Raw genomic sequence first — 17,155 nt, 5'->3', positions numbered from 1 at the left:
CCTAAAAAGTGACGGAGCCCGATTTTGAAAAAAAAATTTGGGGTAAATTTGGGCCAAAAATTACCTAAAAATAAAGTTTTTTGGGCTTGGTGCAAAATTGCTTCATTAGTTTTTCCTGATTTTTGTCAGGAAGATAGAGTGCAAGGTACCTTAAAATGTGGCTGAAGTAATTTTTCTCGGAAATTTTTTTTTCGTCATAAAATTTTCAAAAAAAGACGACCAAGTTATACAATGATAAAAGACAATAAATCAGACGTTTTTGCATTGTTCTAAAACTTATTGTGTTTGCTCAATACCATTATTGCCGACCCAAAAAAATATCAGCGTTTTGATTGGTCGAGAGCATCGAGATATTTGCGATATTTCATATTTCTCTAGTATGGAAATATGACCGCGTTGACTTTTGGGGGACTGGGTAAGCGGCGGGAGAAAAATCAAAACAAAACAGCCGAGAAGAACTGACTTTCAGAAAAACTGACTCGGGAGTCAAAGGGAAAACGCAACAAAAATATTTTCAGATTAACTTTTACTTTGAAGTTCTTCCATAAAAGACACTAAAATCAAATCTGATGAACTAAGAAATTATAAAACTACTTGAGACCACCCAAATTTTCAGCTTTTGGTATAAAATTCGTTCGTGTGATAACCAAACAGTTTTTTATCCATGCATACAAAAAAACTTGAGATTCTTGAATGTTTGCCAATAAAATTTCTCATAACATAGCAAGGGAAGCGAAATGTCTTGTATTAAACCAAATGACGAGTGATTTTTATAAAAGTTCTCTCCTAATTCTCGTTCTCGACGTCGATGACGAGGCACGTCCTGGAATTTTCAACTCAGCAATCATTACATCTTCCTTCTAAAATTCAAAACATTTAAAGCTTGACGATAATCAAGAAAGTATCCAAATTGTATTGCTCTTGAAAAAATGTTGTTCTTTAACCATTATTACAAGCATACATTTCCATCATGGGACTCCTTTCCTCTGCTATTCTTTTCCATGCATCGAAACAAAACATATAAAAAGACTGAATGTTATTAATCCAATGATGAAGGGTTTCTTGTCTATCGAAACAATACTGTACACCAGCTGCATTTTGAATTATCAATCTAGAAACTTTCAAATACATCTCTGGAAAATCTGCAACTCTTCAAAACAAAACTTCTGGATCGAAAATGATCGAAAAAACGAAGGGGAAATTCTGTTTTACCATTTTCCTGTTAGCAGCTTTTCTCGGGATCGGCTCATTATTTTTTTTTCACTTTTTGCACAATGATACAAAATAGCAATGCCTAAAAAGTGACGGAGCCCGATTTTGAAAAAAAAATTTGGGGTAAATTTGGGCCAAAAATTACCTAAAAATAAAGTTTTTTGGGCTTGGTGCAAAATTGCTTCATTAGTTTTTCCTGATTTTTGTCAGGAAGATAGAGTGCAAGGTACCTTAAAATGTGGCTGAAGTAATTTTTCTCGGAAATTTTTTTTTCGTCATAAAATTTTCAAAAAAAGACGACCAAGTTATACAATGATAAAAGACAATAAATCAGACGTTTTTGCATTGTTCTAAAACTTATTGTGTTTGCTCAATACCATTATTGCCGACCCAAAAAAATATCAGCGTTTTGATTGGTCGAGAGCATCGAGATATTTGCGATATTTCATATTTCTCTAGTATGGAAATATGACCCGCGTTGACTTTTGGGGGACTGGGTAAGCGGCGGGAGAAAATCAAAACCAAAACAGCCGAAAAGAACTGACTTTCAGAAAAAACTGACTCGGGAGTCAAAGGGAAAACGCAACAAAAAATATTTTCAGATTAAAACTTTTTTACTTTGAAGTTCTTCCATAAAAGACACTAAAATCAAATCTGATGAACTAAGAAATTATAAAACTACTTGAGACCACCCAAATATTTTCAGCTTTTGGTATAAAATTCGTTCGTTGTGATAACCAAACAGTTTTTTTATCCATGCATACAAAAAAACTTGAGATTCTTGAATGTTTGCCAATAAAATTTCTCATAACATAGCAAGGGAAGCGAAATGTCTTGTATTAAACCAAATGACGAGTGATTTTTATAAAAGTTCTCTCCTAATTCTCGTTCTCGACGTCGATGACGAGGCACGTCCTGGAATTTTCAACTCAGCAATCATTACATCTTCCTTCTAAAATTCAAAACATTTAAAGCTTGACGATAATCAAGAAAGTATCCAAATTGTATTGCTCTTGAAAAAATGTTGTTCTTTAACCATTATTACAAGCATACATTTCCATCATGGGACTCCTTTCCTCTGCTATTCTTTTCCATGCATCGAAACAAAACATATAAAAAGACTGAATGTTATTAATCCAATGATGAAGGGTTTCTTGTCTATCGAAACAATACTGTACACCAGCTGCATTTTGAATTATCAATCTAGAAACTTTCAAATACATCTCTGGAAAATCTGCAACTCTTCAAAACAAAACTTCTGGATCGAAAATGATCGAAAAATCCTTTTCTGTTTTGTTTTTGTGTGAGTATTTTCTGCGGGAACGTATCGAATTTTTTTGTTCGAATCTAACGTTCGAATTAAATTTTCGAATAAAAACATTCGAAACTACACAGAAGAAAGAAGCAAGGCGGAAGTAAGTTTTGAAACAAAAACAAAAAAAGATTTATATCAGGACAATTTTTTTGAGTCGACAATAAATTAGTTATCACATGACTTCTCGTGCAATACTCGATATTTTACTCGTTCCGAGATTTTACCGATATTTTTCCTCGCCTAAAGGCTCGGAAAAATATTACGGAAAAATCTCGGAACTCGTAAAATATTTCTCGTATTGCACTCGAAGTCATGCGATAACTAGTACATAGTAAAATGTAGAACACCTACTTTTATCTGATTTTGATCAACAGGTAGGTCCATTCAGCATGTTGCTTGTTTTTGTTTTGTTTTTTTAATTTAAAAAAAAGGAAAATCGAGGACTTCTTCTTAAAAAGCTTTATAAATAAGATCAAGCAGTTTTCCATCATAGGATTTTGTGCTCTGACTTTATACATACTACTGCTAATTGCTAGTTCTTAGTTTTTTTAATCTACTTGAATTTTATCATTCGAGAAAAACTTTGTTATTTGAGATATTTTAGTAGGCGTTCCTCGTTTTACAGCGCTCCTCAGATCGATTTTTGCAAAATATTTTTCAAAACAGTTTTCACAGCCTATCAAGTTTTTTCCTAACCCTATTCAACCTAGGCTTTTAGGGGCGGTTCAAAACTAGGGGGGGGGGGCTTTTCCTGTACCACCCCTTAACTTTTGATCTAGTGGGTCTTTTTGGATGAAATTTGGCACACAAGATCCTTGTCACATAAGGTAACTTTTGACAAAAAATTATTTTGACGTCACTCATCATGACCAAAGTGAGCAAAAACCGAAAATTTCCTTTGTTCTTATAAATAGCTATTGTATTTTAACAAAGGCTTTAGAAAAAAGTTGCCTGAGTTTAAAATGCTTATTTTATCCTGTTATCCCTTTTATCCCTATAATTTGTATTGGAAAAGTGGCAATTTTTGTGACACCTTACTGTCGAAAATGTCATCATGCTCAAGGTGTGAATTTTTTTTTTTTTTTGAGGCTAAATAAAAGTTAGGAATTTGCAGAAAATTTCATGGCAAAAGCTCTATTATTTCAGGAGCTATTACCAATAATTTGACCCCCGAACAGAAACACCCCCCCCCCCTAGGCCGAATAGGGTTAAAGTTTTTCCAATTTTTCAAAGAGATGACATTTAAACTAATTATTTTCATTATGATACTATAAATTATCTATTAAATTATCTATTAAATTATCTATGTTAATAAAAATTTTGTACTGAACAACTTTTTATGTTTTATATTAGAAGCATTCTTAGATAGTAGGGGGCAATTTCAAAAGAGTTCAAAATTAGTGTGTTTTTCTCATCCTTTGTGCTTTGAAAAAAAAAATGTTCAACGGTGAACTACTACAATTCTAGGTTTTTATTCCTAATTGTGTCGATTGGTATGTATTGATTGAAATTGTGAATTTTTAACTTAATTATATTTTAAACGTATTTTGATAAATTGTAGTTTTGTAAACAATGAATTTTGAGGGATTATGGTACATTATTCATTCTTGCATCTTCTTTGTTATCACGACCTAGTCTACACAATAGACAGCTCCAGGCTAAAGGGCTTTTACGCTCGAAACGAAGGAAGATATGACGTAGCCTAATCAAGACCTTTCTTGCAAAAATCTGAAAGCTTTTTTTGTGTTTTTTTTTTCACTTTTCCGACTTGCAATTAAGTTGATTTTGACGACACAAAATACACAACTCTTACTAAGCTGGGGGAACGAAGTATTCAATTAATTAAAATCACACTACATTAACCTCCTTTCATTTTTAGTGAATATGAAAAAGTAATAAATGAACATGTCACTTTTACCGGCTGTACGAAGCTTGGTGCGTGTACCTCTTTTAACACGAACATTTCAAAATGGTTTCAAATCAATTCAAGCTTCATCCATCCATCATTGTGCTAGAAAGGGACTCAGCACTAGTTTGACTTCGACTGTCGTTAAATCAGGACTTTTATCAAAGGTGCATCAGCCAGCGTTAGCATCTTCGCTTACCGTACAAGCGAAACGTTTTCTACCAACTTTAAATCAAGTGCGGCGCCACAATCCACGTACGAAACGGAAGAGGTCCAAGCCTATCATTCCCGCAAGTCGACGTATCCTACTCGGACCACAACGTAAAGGTGTTTGCGTTAAGAACGTCGTTAGAACACCGCGTAAGCCGAACTCTGCGCAACGAAAGTGTGCTGTTTTACGTTTGAACGATGGTCGATTAATTACGGCGTATATACCTGGTGAAAAGGCTAATCTTCAAGAGCACGGTGTTGTGTTATTCAGAGGTGGTCGTGTTCAAGATTGCCCTGGTTTGAAATATAAAATTATAAGAGGCGTTTACGATATGAATTGATCTGTAATTTCTTGAGTGTTTTTTATTTTTATGATAGGTAAAACTTATTTTTGAAGATTTAAATATTCAATTAGATAATGTTTTAAAAAATTCGTAAACTAAAATTCAGATCAGCCTTTGTCAGCTAGTTTTCAATAGAACTTTTCATCTAATCTAATTTTGTTGCTGAACTTTAACCTTGATTTTCAACGATGCAATATTTTTATTGTCTAATTAGAATGAGGTTGCAAAATTGGAATCAAAATTATTTAATTACCATCTGTGTCCCTGTGTCGAAATAGCATTATAATAATGGCATGTTCTAGAGAACTTTCTTAGAAGTACTTTCTAAGGAAAATACCATATTCTATAAGTATACAATAATGATTATTACAATATTCCCAAATAATGCCCCTTTTAAATGTAGAAAAATTTACTTTAAGTCAGGTTTGTGGAAAGTACAAAATAAAAGTTTTGATGTACCGGAACAAAATTATAACTGTTATTTTAGAACAATACAAATATTCTTGAAAAGTATATTCTTATAATAAAAAAGCTTATCAGAAGCTTATGATGCCTGATTGAAGCATTCAAACCTTCTACAATCATTCCATTTTCATTTTAGATAACAACTAAACGCAGTGACAAAATATTAAAACTAATACAAGTTTAATTGAGTTGATCTTGGGAGAAAACTTGAGTGAAGAAAACTAATTTACAGTAAGTCGAAGAATATTTTTATTTTTTGAGGTTCATTTTATCCGCTTTTTATCTTATTGTAGTCTTCAAAACTAAGAAGCTACAATAGTTTTTTCTCTCTCAAATTTCACTTTAATCAAAACACTGTTTCTGCTTATTAGAGTGTCAATAAACTGTGAGATAGTGTTTTTGTGTGTCACGCTTTTCAAGAAATTCATTTTTATACTTGTAGCTGACCTGAGTTGAGTGGGGAAACACGATACTGAAACACGATGGTTGCTGAGCAAAAGTCCAAAACACCAAAACGGGTATGCGTTATTGGAGCAGGTCCGTGTGGTCTTGCTGTACTAAACGCATTCGAAAGCGCCCGTGCGAAAGGAGAAGACATTCCCGAAATTGTGCTTTTCGATAAACAGGATGAAGTCGCAGGATTGTGGAATTATACTTGGAGAACTGGAGTTGATCGTTTCGGCGAACAACTTCATAACAGTCAATATCGTTATCTATGGTCCAACGGACCCAAAGAATGTTTAGAGCTTGCAGATTACTCTTTTGAAGAACATTTCGGAAAACCTATTCCTTCGTTCCCTCCTCGAGTGGTTTTGAGAGATTACCTTCTGGGCCGTGTGAAAAAGAACAAACTTTTAGAGAAATTTGACGTTCGCATGAACCATATTGTTCGTAATGTCAAAGATCTTGAAGACGAAAGCTTTGAAGTTACTTACGAGGATCTCAACCAACGTAAGATTTCTACTGAAATTTTTTCACAAGTCATCGTGGCTATAGGTCATTTCTCAGTTCCACATTTCCCCTCCTACGCTGGCTTGGAATCATATCCAGGACATCTTTTGCACGCTCACGATTTCCGAGACGCAGCTTCATATAAAGATCAGAAAGTTGTTTTGGTGGGTGCGAGTTACTCTGCAGAAGATATCGCTCTCCAACTTCATAAATACGGCGTTGGTGAAGTTATTGCATCCTACCGTACGCAGGCAATGGGCTTCAAATGGCCTACAAATATCACTGAGCGACCATGCCTGACCCATATTGACGGAAAAACAGTACATTTCTCAGACAACTCAACCTACGAAGCAGACGCCATCATCTTTTGTACAGGCTATCAGTACTATTTCCCTTTCCTGCCTCAGCACTTACGATTTGAGAGCCCAAACATTGAATACCCCAATGGTCTTTACAAAGGGACAGTTCTCAATGAGAACACTAACTTGATGTTTATGGGAATGCAAGATCAATGGTATACTTTCACGATGTTTGATGCTGAAGCTTTCTACGTTCGAGACGTCATCTTAGGGAAAATTGAGCTACCAGATAAATCGAAGCGTGATGTTGATATTAAGAAATGGTACGACCGTTGTATCGCCAAAACTACTGCAGTCGAAGCCATTGAATTTCAGAGAGACTTTGTTGGGGACCTTTTGACAGTAAGTGGATTGATTTTTAATGATTTTCATTGTTTTGACCCTTCGTTATCACAGGAAAAAATTTTCGATTTCCAAGGTTGGAAATTTCAAGTTTTCTTAGTTGGAAAAAAGATAAAATCCAATGGAAAATCCAACCTGAAAATGTGGGACATTCTCCAAGGTTGAAAATTTTGCATTTTCCATGGCTTGGAATTTTCGTAAATCCAGGTTGAAAAAAGCCAAAATCCAAATTTAATAAGGTTGGAATTTTTTTAAATTCACTTTGAAAAAAGCCAAGATCCAAATTTAACAAGGTTGGAATTTTTGAAAATTCACGTTGAAAAAAGCCAAAATCCAAATTTAACAAGGTTGGAATTTTTGAAAATTCAGGTTGAAAAAAGCCAAAATCCAAAAAGTGATGGCAGAGATGTGGAAAAAGAGATCTTAAAAAAGGTTTTTGTTTTTGTGAACAGTCACTCGCTAGCCTAGGCTCGATGGCTCCCGGTCAATCTCTCGTTATTGTTCGCACAGATACGTGGTTGATCTTAGATCACTCACACAGCTCAGCAGGGCACTATTTGAAACTATGACACAAGAACCCTATGTGCTTCACTGTGCGAACTCACTGCGATTGACCGAGGCCGCTCCGAAGAGACGCCTCACCTGATGGAGACTTACAGCTTGACTGCTCACATTATAGCCAAATATCTAGGTAAGCTATACATCAAAACAGTTTTGAGCGAAAAATCGCTTGTGGTTTTCCCAAGGACATGCGCAGAAAATGGTTAGAAAAACGTAATTTCCACATGGATTTTTAACGTTTTCCAAACTGTTTTGAAAAACACAAATTTCCAACCCAAAAAGTCTAGTTTTTCAAGAAAGGGTCTCAATCTTAGAAAAATGTAATTTCCACATGGATTTTTAACGATTTCCAAACTGTTTGGGAGAAACACAAATTTCCGACCCAAAAAGTCTAGTTTTTCAACTTGAGGTATCAAATTTACTAAAATATGTATTTCCACACCGATTTTTGACCTTTTTTTTCAATTCCCAAACTGTTTGGAAAATAAAAACTTCCCACCCAAAAAGTCATGTTTTCCAACCAGCCTTGGAAAATTGTCATTTCTACATGTTTTTTTTTCACTTGATTTTTCAAGGGCATTGGTTTATTCTACAAAACCTATGGGTAATTTACGTTTTCCAAATCAGCTTAAGGTAATCGCTCAAATTTCCAACCTTCAATTATAAAACCAAAATTTCCAACCCAAAAATATTGAATTTCCAACCTTGGAAATCGAAAAATTTTTCCTGTGTATTGTTGTTTTCAATATAATAAACAAATTTTTTCTTTAAAATCATTCTGTTTATTTGACTCCCGAAAATTCTCATCAAAGTTAGTCAATTTTTGTTACAAAATTAGTTTTCCATTCTTCGCCACGGCGTGACGTCACAACATTACGTTATGCTCCGCTGTAAGAGTCTACCATTTTGAACTGGGGGAAAACAAACCCGTCTTGTGGATGAGATTACCCCAGTTTTCAGTACGAAAAGGCAAGATGGACGCAAGTAATGAACCAAATAATGTTGAAAAACCTACTGCATCTTCTGAAACATACATGGAACTTCTCCAAAAAGAATCAAGAATCAGATACAAACAAAAGTTAGAGCTTGTTGGTAAGTTATAAGGGTTTTACAGGCTTAGAAATTAATACCTAGACTACTCTGTCTGCTCTGCTGGCTGGCAAGTTTATAAAGTTTTTAATTTCCAGCCATCAAATTTATGAGAAGATTTATTAGGTACCAAATTATTAAGGTAGCTTTTCTTCATTTTTTAGGATTGGAACAATGCCCCTATGAGATAGAAATGGATAAATGGAAGTCGGATCCTACACAGTGGCCAGAACATACGTATCCTCATCTTTACCACTACCTTATTAAATCTCCAAGTAAGTATGCAACCTTTTATTTTATATACATATGCTACTGTACAGATGTACCTAAAGTCTGGGACCGCAGTCGGGGGCGACCAGAAGGATCCTCTTTCGATAGCTATCTACCCGCCCGAAGGTAGGGGGAGGGCGCCACCACTCTTTCTCCACTGGATTGCTCCACTTACCCTTGGCCCTTCTCTTAATTGCTGAGCACCAAGCAAACAGAGAGGTACCATCAAGTACCATTTTGGGAATCTTTGGTATGACTTGGCTGGGGGTTGAACCCTAACCTTGCAAACCATAGCCGAATATTATCGGATAAGCCTGTTTCTACACTGCACTCTCTGCTCTGACAAAAGTCTAACAATGTCTGTTAATTTGCTTTTCTCCATTTAATTTAGGAATTTACTCTCAAGAGGCAATGGAGAAATATAAGTCACTTGATGCTTGGAAATTTTACATATCTGGTTGGGTGCAAGAAGTGAAACATATGAAGATTAACGAGGTTACATTAATGACAGCTGAAATTCGACCCTCCTACAAAACATCAGAAAAAACCCGCAGTGCTTGGGTCCTCATGAAAAATAATGGCAGTGTTGTATATGGTCATTGCAAATGTATGGCAGGGTGAGTTTATTTGATTTAAATTTAAAAGATAAATCAAATTTCTATAACTGAACCTGATTATAAAAACAGTGATACAGCCACGCATAATTATAATGCATAATTATACATGGCTGTATTATATGCATTGTTTTATGACTGGATTAATTAATTATTCAACAGTGGTAGCAATATCGCAGCTGGTAATAAACGTTCTATTAAACTTATCCCTAGTACTTTATCCTACTTCTTTTTTTCCATTTTTAGTTTGGATGAAACATGTTCTCATGTTGGGGCCATCCTTTACAAAATGGAGGCAGCAGTGAGGATTGGCTTTACAAAAGTGACTCCAACAGATTTGCCACAACTATGGAACCAAAACTTTACCAAGAACATTGACGGAGATAAAGTTGCAAATATTTTGATATACTCTGAAAAAGCGAAAGATAAATTGAAAATGCCTCAGCAGCCAACCCCAATAAAACCCATACATCTGGATCACTTTGAAGAATTTCTTGTAAATTTGAAGGGTACTGCTCCTGAAACTGTGGCACTGAGTTTATTCGGTGAACACCAGGACAACTTTGTCATCGAAAACACTCAAGAAACACGACCACACTTACCACCTTCATTGAGACTGTTATTTAAAGAGAAAAACATTGAACTTAATGAAGAGGAGTATTTGGATTTAGCAATGAGTACCATGAACAATCTTAAATCTGTCTCGCTAGAATCGATCTTGTATGTTGAAGAATCAACCAGAAACCAAGCTTTAAGTTTCACATGGTTCCAGCAAAGAGCAGGTCGGATAACTGGTTCTACTATTCGAAAAGTTTTCAAGGCCTCTATTGAGGAACCCAATAAAGAACTTGTTAAAAGTATTTGCTCAGACACTGCAAAAAGAATAAAGTCTGATCCACTAGACTGGGGTAGAAATCATGAAGATGTTGCTTTGTCCCTTTATACTGAAGTTCATGGCAACCCAACCTTTGTTCCCGGTGATTGTGAGCCTGTCGCAGACTGTTTCTTCCACTATGACTTGGACGTCAAGTCTTTAGGGCTCTCTATCTATCAGCTAATACCATGGTTTGCTGCATCACCAGATTCTGTTGTATATTGTTCGTGTTGCGGTTATGGTGTAGTAGAAGTCAAGTGCCCTTACAAAATTGCCAAGGAGAAACTTTCACTAAGGGAGGAGATTCTTGGTGATAGATTTTATATTAAACACTCAGACTATAATGGATACTATTTAGATGAAGACCACCAATATTATTATCAAGTCCAACTTGAAATGCTTGCAACTAGCACAACCTTTTGTGATTTTTTTGTATGGACACCTACAGAGTTCCTTACTGTAAGGATATATATTGACAGGGAATTTCTGGGAAAAGTTCTGCAGCAATGTGACATTTTCTGGCAACACGTTATTCTCAAAGAACTTTTAACCAGACGTTTTGAATCGGAAGTTATCTGTGACGACATACCTGAGGATGGTGAAAAGTGTAGTGTGTGCTCTGATGATAACAATTATATGATGAAATGTAAAACTTGTCTTAGGTTTTTTCACCCAAAATGTGCTGGGAGAAAAACCATGGCAAAACCTGGTACCTGGAACTGTAAACAATGCAGAAAAAACAAAAAGTGAATTTTCTATATTATGCATCTTGGTATTGTATTATTTCATTTAAACTAATAATTCGTGTTTGTATGTATCTTTTTTGCTTTATTAATGTTTTGGCTCAAGTGCTTTTCTTGGTCTTTTGTTTATTTTCAATCCGGTATAAATTAAAATTCAACAAAGCAAAATCTTTCTGGAAGTTTTTAAAAACTAGTTTGAAATTGAATAAATTTATATTGATGTCTGTAATAAATTAAGAGGCAGATTATCTTTTATCTTTGTGTGGTTTTCTATTTCATTTAATTGTTTTCAACATTTGAAGTTTTTGCGAGTAGAAAAGCTTTTTATTAAAATCATAGAAAGAAAAACAATTTACTAAAACTTACTAAACATTTCTCTCAGTTGTCCCCTTGCACTTTAGATTGACCCTAGACCCTTGATATTTCGGGCCTAATTCAACCAGGTACTTTGAACCAGGTACTTTGCTTTCTTTATTTGAGTTGCTACTCTCGGAGTAATAGCCGGGGGGGTTGGAATAAGCGGGGGGATTGGAAAAAATCTCAAAACTTAATAAGCGGGGGGTTGGAATTAAAATGTCCTGGGTGGAAAATTTTTGAAAAGAAGGCTAATACAGCAGAATTAGGACAAAAGAGGGGAACTTTCAAAAACATTTTCCCAAAAATTAATAAGCGGGGGGGGTTAGGAACAAGAATGTCCTGGGTGGAAAATTTCGAAAAATTAATTAGCGGGGGGGGCTATTAGGTACCCGAGAGTAAATGCAAAAGGTAAAAGTCACTAATTTTTGAATATCTGCAAATATTTTTCCCCTCAAAGGGAGAAGCTAAATTAAAGTTATTTTTGAGTAGTCAAAAATGAAGAATTTGTAAATTGTTAGCAAATTTGAAAAAATACCTTATTTTGGTATTACTTTGTTGGATAGAAAATGTTATGCTTTTTGGCTAAAATCCGCCAAATTTAATTTTCCCACCATCTGCCAAACTGAATTCCCGCCAAATCTAAATTTTCTCAAATTTTGCTTAATTTTTCACTATTTAGAACATAAAAGGGGGTTTTTAACATTTTCACATTAATTTCAATCCTTGAAGCCTATCATCCGCCTAATTAAATTCCCTTTGAAATCCGCTAAATTAAATTCCCGCCAAAATTTCTTCCCTTGAAGTAGTTCGAAAGAAAAATCCCTAAAGCAAGGGTCAAAAAAGTTGACCAACATCGAGATTCAGTACCACCAATATAAAATGGGACCGTCCTCTCATGATTTTAGAGACACCCGATAAAACGTTTGTAGGTCTATATGAAATCTCGATAATAGTCAAATTTAATGGATGGGGCAATTTTTTTGGGGTGAAATTTTCCTTTTTGCTAAAGCCAATCTGATTGATTGATTCTTAGGAAATAAAAAAAACAGAAACAAACAAAACCACATTTCATGATGGGGGAGGACATTCCAAAGCTGGAATACCGATAGCCGAAAATTTCTCTAAATCAATTTTTTTCTCTTAAAGGGTCGATTTTTTGATTTTTTGACTCCAAAAAGTGATTGAGTACCATGAAAGTCTTGCTTCAAAATAAGGGATGGAAACATTGATTAGAAAATAATGCAATAATTTTTAGATTTGGTCAGTGGTTCAAGAAATTCTGTCTGAATTTCTGTTAAATTGTAATTAAATCTTGAAAGAGCCTGATAAAATATATAACAATAAATAAACGTCATTTTCAATGAAATATATTATCCATGACCACAGTTGACTGGTGTAATAAGCCTATATTATACATATTTAGTTGAACATTGAATAAAAACGAGGCTCAAAATAGAATTTTGGCAGTATTAGCTTCAGCCATGTGCTTACAAAAAGGATCACTTAAAGTCAAAAAAAAAAAAAGAATCAAAAATATAAGTTACAAGTTACTAAAATCAATGTATCACAGTAAAAAAAATTTGATATGTACAATTCACATGCTTACCATGAATATCTGAGCTTTCAAAATAAAACAGTTGGACCATGCAGGATTAGCAATCAACTGCATGGTAGATCAGGAAATAAAACACTTTTTGAAGGTGGTTTATTTTTGTCAAATATTATGCTGCCATTTAAGTTTGTTAGAGCTGAACAAACAACAACCAATTTGTCACAGTTAGCAATAATGGAAGAACTTTTTTCATCTTTGATACTTTTGATCAGCCGTAAAGGGATTGTTCCTTTTAAAATGGTGTAACGATTTCGCAGCAACCCAATCACCCGTTCAATATGTATTCTCACAGATGCAATCTTGTGGGTAACCTCAACTTCTCGTGCAGACAATTGAGTCTTCCCTTTGGTGAAAGCAGGGATTAACAATTCTGAGGAGCTCCCTGCTGCAAATTCTTCCACTAAAGTGAACCCACGATCAGCTAATACCTGATCCCCAGGCATATGATACTTGGAAGTGTGGAAACCAGACTCCTTTACCACTTGGATGTCTGATGCCCGTCCACCATAGCACTGTGACACAAAATTTATAGCGCCTAATGGGGTACAGGATATGAACACTTTTATTGTTGTGTGTTTTTTGTACTGGCTATAGAATTGGGCTCTAGCTAGCAAAGAGCTAGGTGCCTCAACAAAAACCTCAAAACAATCAATAATTGATGTCAGTCGTGGAAATTTGCATTTAAAGTGCGCTGGAATGGTGTTGAAAATATTGTCTCTGTCTTGCATTCTAATTAACCTTCTCATGTTGACATACATTAAGTCAATCCACTTCCAGAAATAGTCAATGCATGTAGTCAATGAAATGTCAAAAAGCAGTGCCAACAGTTCAAATACTGGGTTATGTTTCAATTTGATCATTGTCAAAACTATTTGGTCCTCTACAGAAAGTTTAGTTGGTTTTTGTGACTGTGTGTTTGCTTTCTTCAAGTATTCAATAAGAGATGCTAATACATTTGGTTTAAGTCCGGTCAAAAAGGTACACTTGGCTTCATCATCTTTGATACCAAGATATCGCAAACCAGATGAAGCCATAGATTGCTTTAATTCTTCATTTTCCTTTTTCAGTCGGTCTCTCTCTAAACGTAGGCTGTTCATTTCTTCATAAATACTTTGCATTTGATCAGCAGAATGAAGATTTGAAGGATTTGAAGTTGAATTTTCAACGTCATCAGCAATGTTCATGGTTTTGCAAGTCTCTGGTTCAACAAATACATCTGTGTTGTCCTCATTTACATGACTTGGTCCTGGTGGTGGAGAGGTGGGTTCGAGATCTGGGCTTTGCAGTCGCAGCTTTCTTGACATAGGAGCTGGAAATAAATAAACAGTGATACATATTATAATAATTAGTAGTTTTTTTACATACTTGGGATTTATTTTCAATTTACCCTCTCATCAAATTAAAGTATTTTGCCAGTCAGAAGCCATCATGGCTGAAGTTTGTAAATAAATTCAAGAACATTTAATATGATAATTTTTAGTGATTTTGATAAATTTAATGATAATGTAATATACCTCTTAAAGGTCTCGATTGATAAGCAACTCTCCTTTGATTTCGTGCTAAAATTTGTCTATGCGGGCTTTGGAATTTCTTAGCGGATGTTGCAGTCTTTTTCTTCGGTGACTGGTTTGTTTTGGGTTTTTGTGGGAATACAGATGGAACATAGTCAGGATCGCTTGTAGTAAGTGACCTTTTGCCTAAATGAGAAAATAAAACAGTTTAGTTTACCACACAAAAATCATCAACAAACACACCTCACCACACCTCACACACACTATATGTATGTACTTAACTATTATTATGTACGGAGCTTTTTGACTGAAAAGACCTTATAAGATTTTATAGAATTACTTGCGTTGTACGAAAACATGATCAACCAGCAATGAAAATGTTTTTATTATTATGATAAATTATTACAAACACAAATTGAATCAAGCATTTAGCAAGTGAAGTGCAAAATTTAGAAACGTTTCAAATTTATTTGTATAAAATCATGGACTTGTGAGGGACATAAATTGTGCCAGAGAGGTTTTTGTACACTTCAAATATAATAGAAATGTGTGTTGATGTAAAAAATTATGGATTGGACTTAACTCACCAGTGATAAAATGGTCTGAACAGACATAAACATACTGAGTTGTAGGCACCCATAATTTCCCAGTTGGTTTGCCATTAGGTGTTGTTGCAACACGTTTGATTGCTTTACACCAACTTAATCTCTTTTCAGAGTCAGTTGGTATCTGGTAGTAGTGTTTTTGTGGTTGATTTTGAGCATTGTTATTGTAATAAGTGACACAACAACTCTTTACCATCTTGAGTCTTCAAAAGCACAAGCAAGAACTGACCGAAACCGCAGAAAACCCTCGAATGTTTTCCCCCAGTTCAAAATGGTAGACTTTTACAGCGAACGCGATTTTGAAGATCACGTGACTATCCGTGGCGAAGAATTGACAAACACAATTTGTGGTAAACAAATATTTGTCTAATAGCATGAAACCTACCACATTATAATGGCTTTAAAAAGCACCATTTGCCTGTAGTTTCGGTTAGTTGATATTGAAAGAGATTTAAATTCCACAGCAATTACTGTACAATTACTGACAATGTCTGTATTTATGTCCGTCCGAAAACTTTGGGGCAGCCTGGAGACAAAAGTTTTGATTTTGGGGCCTGGGAACGAGTTTTTCGCCAAAACGAGGCTAAAACTTTAGGGCAGCCTTGTGACTTCAACAATTCTTCGATTTTGATGAAATTTTGCACACTTGTTTATTGGGTGAATATCTGGGGGTCTGCAATTGAGCCTATGAATAATTGAAGCCACTATAGTTGAGCCCAGTGCGCTGCGACGTTTGACTATTTTTTAATCGAGCCATGTCGTATGTTAAGTTGTAATTCATGTTAGGGAAGTAGGGAAGTCCTCGAGAATTCAATGTTTTTGAAATATACATTTTATATAAGCAACCAAGCTGAGGCTGGAGGCTTCAATTAACTGATTTTGTTTTCATTATTTCGTGAAGTAAAAATCTTTTATATAATCTAACCATGGCAAACGATAGCTCTTTCCCCCAATAAACATAAAGTATGATGTAATATCAGGGTCGGTCAAAGCAAACTTTTCAGAAAATGTACTAGAATACTAAAAAGCAACCCCACGTAAACTCGTTCATGTTGTCCTATTGACATCTAGTTGGTCGTTCATTCTCCAAATCTCAATTTATTTCAATTTCTAGTAAGCACAGGTAGCTTAAATCTCTAAATACATATTCATCTCGAATGGGCCCAAAAGAAAAATTCCATTTGGGCTGATTTGGGAAACCTTGCCACGGGTCCTAAGGAATGCCCCTCTTACTAAAGCCTGTTAAAATCTGTAACGGAGACACAAAAGGCTGTAACTTTTGATATAAGTTAAATTGAAAAGTGGTTTTGTGCGTGTTACACAGTTACAGCCTTTTTGTCTCCGCTGCAGACTATAATTGAGACTGACTTTGCTTAAGTTTATTTTTTTCTATTTTCAGTATACTGACTATCCTAAACACGACAACGACAGTATCGCCGAGCTATTGAAAGCATGGAAAATCCATAAATCGGAAAACATTCTAACATATCGTGAACATTGTCATAAATCTCCTGTTACCGGGACTGTGGGTGCTCCACTTTATGCACCCTGGGTGGACGCCATGGATGACACACTTGAAGGATTTTTGAAATGTTGATTGAACTAGTTCGGGGACTGTTCAATTAGACATATATAAAGAATTATTTTGTATAATTTGACACAATTTTTTTTTGAATACACGCTGATTTTTTGAAAATTTATTTAGGCTGTAGGGGCATGTAAATCTTTGTTTAGGCTTTTCATATGTTATACTTCTTTTCTTTTCGAAATATTATCAATTTTCCTAAAATGATTATCATTTTAGGTAAAAGATTA

The 17,155-nt window shown here is 35.0% G+C and overlaps 4 protein-coding genes across 4 annotated transcripts; 3 read left to right on the top strand and 1 right to left on the bottom strand.

The window, feature by feature from the left end:
* Positions 1-4,432: 4,432 nt before the first annotated feature.
* LOC136812145 (small ribosomal subunit protein uS12-like) lies at positions 4,433-4,984 on the top strand. The gene has a single exon (XM_067068616.1). The coding sequence runs from the start codon at positions 4,433-4,435 to the stop codon at positions 4,982-4,984; it is 552 nt and encodes a 183-aa protein (XP_066924717.1).
* Positions 4,985-5,588: 604 nt separating this feature from the next.
* LOC136812168 (trimethylamine monooxygenase-like) lies at positions 5,589-17,130 on the top strand. Its single transcript, XM_067068645.1, has 3 exons — positions 5,589-5,683; positions 5,895-7,104; positions 16,740-17,130. The coding sequence occupies exons 2-3, from the start codon at positions 5,935-5,937 to the stop codon at positions 16,935-16,937; spliced, it is 1,368 nt and encodes a 455-aa protein (XP_066924746.1). The 5' UTR covers positions 5,589-5,683; positions 5,895-5,934; the 3' UTR covers positions 16,938-17,130.
* Positions 8,514-11,433, top strand: LOC136812155 (uncharacterized). Its single transcript, XM_067068624.1, has 4 exons — positions 8,514-8,757; positions 8,919-9,029; positions 9,416-9,641; positions 9,885-11,433. Exons 1-4 carry the CDS (start codon positions 8,604-8,606, stop codon positions 11,260-11,262), a joined length of 1,869 nt encoding a protein of 622 aa, XP_066924725.1. The 5' UTR covers positions 8,514-8,603; the 3' UTR covers positions 11,263-11,433.
* Positions 12,964-15,584, bottom strand: LOC136812154 (uncharacterized). Its single transcript, XM_067068623.1, has 3 exons — positions 15,323-15,584; positions 14,739-14,921; positions 12,964-14,533 (listed from the first exon to the last, which is right to left on the bottom strand). Exons 1-3 carry the CDS (start codon positions 15,534-15,536, stop codon positions 13,272-13,274), a joined length of 1,659 nt encoding a protein of 552 aa, XP_066924724.1. The 5' UTR covers positions 15,537-15,584; the 3' UTR covers positions 12,964-13,271.
* Positions 17,131-17,155: the final 25 nt, after the last annotated feature.

This window comes from Clytia hemisphaerica, unplaced genomic scaffold (genome assembly GCF_902728285.1).
Source record: "Clytia hemisphaerica strain Z4C2 unplaced genomic scaffold, Clytia hemisphaerica genome assembly, whole genome shotgun sequence".
NCBI classification, from domain to species: Eukaryota; Metazoa; Cnidaria; class Hydrozoa; order Leptothecata; family Clytiidae; genus Clytia; species Clytia hemisphaerica.
The sequence above is the reverse complement of the archived record's forward strand: the minus strand, read 5'-3'. Positions and strand labels throughout refer to the sequence as shown.